This window comes from Penaeus monodon, chromosome 30 (genome assembly GCF_015228065.2).
Source record: "Penaeus monodon isolate SGIC_2016 chromosome 30, NSTDA_Pmon_1, whole genome shotgun sequence".
Classification (NCBI taxonomy): domain Eukaryota; kingdom Metazoa; phylum Arthropoda; class Malacostraca; order Decapoda; family Penaeidae; genus Penaeus; species Penaeus monodon.
The window spans coordinates 25377331-25379602 of NC_051415.1; the positions used below are offsets into that span (position 1 = coordinate 25377331).

The 2272-nt window shown below is 54.5% G+C and overlaps 1 protein-coding gene across 1 annotated transcript in view; it reads left to right on the forward strand.

The window, feature by feature from the left end:
• LOC119592661 (insulin gene enhancer protein ISL-3-like) overlaps nt 1-1763 on the forward strand; it is a gene marked incomplete at its 5' end in the record, with an annotated part of 82877 nt that extends 81114 nt beyond the window's left edge. The window contains 1 exon segment of the mRNA XM_037941573.1: nt 1-1763. Coding sequence (XP_037797501.1) covers nt 1-258 — 258 coding nt within the window.
• Between the last annotated feature and the right edge of the window lie 509 nt (nt 1764-2272).

Sequence of the window (2272 nt, forward strand, 5' to 3'; positions counted from 1 at the left end):
ATGATGATGAACGGCCTGGGCCTGGGCGGCGGAGGGCCGGGCACTTCGGGCCTCCACCTCCCAGGGGGCGTGAGCGATCGCGGCCTGGGAGACCACCACCACCTGGGTGAGGGCGGCGGAGGGGGCGGGAGCGGCCTGAAGGCGCCCCCGCCCAGCTCCGCCCCTCCGCAGCCCAACAGCTCCAACCACGCGGTGGCCGCCGACGACGCCTCCAGCGGCTACGGCAGTCCCGACTCGCTGACCATGGAGGACCGATGAGACGCGGCCGGGAGGGGGCGAAAGAGGCGGCGTACGTGACCACCACAGCCTCCTTCGCTGCAACACCAACAACACTCTCAGTTACCATCGCAGGGGCCACCCCACTTTCTCCCGCAGGGGCCGCAGATGCCGCCGCAGATGTTGCAGCCGCCAATGTCGATCCCGCAAGTTCCATCTCAGGTGCCGCAGTATGCCAACCAGCTGCAGCAGTACGGCGTGCCGCAGCAGATGCCATCACAGCTGCCGTACCGAGCGCAGATGCAGCCGCCTCAGTCTCCGGCGCAGCTCTTCTCCATGATGCCCCCGCGCATGCAGATGCAGCATCCGTCGCCCTCCCAGGCCCTTCCGCCGCCGATCCTGCGAAGGGCGGGCGGCCAGGCGCACCCCCGCTGGCGGCCCTAGCTCGGAGCCCGAGTCGCGGCGGCGACGGACACCACCGGGTGACCGCAGGTGGCGTGGCGGCCGCCGTGGCTCGTGCAGGCTGCGGATCGTGCAAGAGAAGCCCCTCGCGGCGACACCCGACACCTCCGTCGACGCCGCGCGGCACTTGTACGGCCCAAGAGATGGAGCGCGAAGGTGTGGCGACCGAGCCCGTCTCCGGCGCGATGGGTGGAGGATTCTGTCCGAGAACACCTGGAGCCGAAGGCCTTCAGCCAGGCGAGGGAGACGCCCTTCGACAGGGAGGGCGAAGGACAGCGAGGAAGGCGATACTCGGGAAACCCGCGTTCCTTCACTCCCTTGCCACCCACTGCAGCGATGGTAACACGAAGACTTGTAAGGCGAGTCATAGAGCCGTTGTGAGTAACCCTCTCCCGTGTGAACCGAACACAAACGACCTGCAAACTACCCCCCCCCGCACCCCCAACCCCGACTCCGGAAGACCAGCAACAAAGCAGTCCGTTTACCGCATCAATAACCAAGAACGAAGCCACCAATAGTCTTACCGCAAGCATCAAGCAGACGCAAGAACCGCCCCCCCCCCTCCCCCCCAAGCCGAGGAAAAGAGGGGTTCCGACGTTAGATTTTCTCGCAAACAGAAGCAAGGACTTGTCACATTTTTTTCTTAAGACTCTGTTATGTGATATGTAAAGCATTACAATGATGAGGGAGTTGGAAGATCTTCAACTACATCATTAATATTATCTTGTAAATATATTTTTAAGGCTACTGTGTGAGATTACGGACTCTACCCTTTTGTGAAAGTGTAAGGAATTTTAGGGAGACTTTCATCAACCATTGCATGTACAGTGACGGAAAACTCTTCCTGTTTTGGTGTGCCATAAGGAGCAATTACTCTCTAGTGATCAGTTAGATTTTCGTCTCTACGGAGTAATTGAATATATATCCTCGTTCATCGGACAAAACTGCGCTAGTCAAATGAGGAAACAGAAGTGAAAGGTTGATCAAGAGGAAAGTAAAAAAAAAAATAAAGGGGGAAAATATAACCACACCAAAAGTGCTCGCGAGGCTTTTTGTGTTTACAAGGAACTGAAGAAAAAAAAAAAGAAAAAGAGACAGCAACACTTTGCCGTTTCGCATTCACCGTTTTCTGTGTGTCGGCTCAAGAGTGTATAAATACGTCATGAATATGAACATGCTCGGAAAATAGCTTGTTTGTGTTCTCTCATACGTAAAGAAATAGTAGTTACGAATCAGAAAAAAGACTATCTAAGAGCTGTAGCACCGGACAGGTTGATATGTATATAATGTGCACAATTGCTTTCACCAACCTGATCTTGCTTCCCGTTTTCTGTACACACCTAGTCGCAGCTCACACTAATTTCCACTTCATCTCAGCGTGAACTTGCAAGAGTGTCCACCTCTCCACCCCTAATCACCTCAAAGCACCTGTGAATTTAAAGAAATATATATAAAACAAGATAGAACTGTACATGTTGACGGTCGTTTTTTTCCGCGATTCAAATGGGCTTCTTTTTTTTTGGGGGGGGGGGGGCAAAGCAATAGCAACGCATGAATTTTGTTTTACACGATAATGTTTATCACCGGCAAAGAG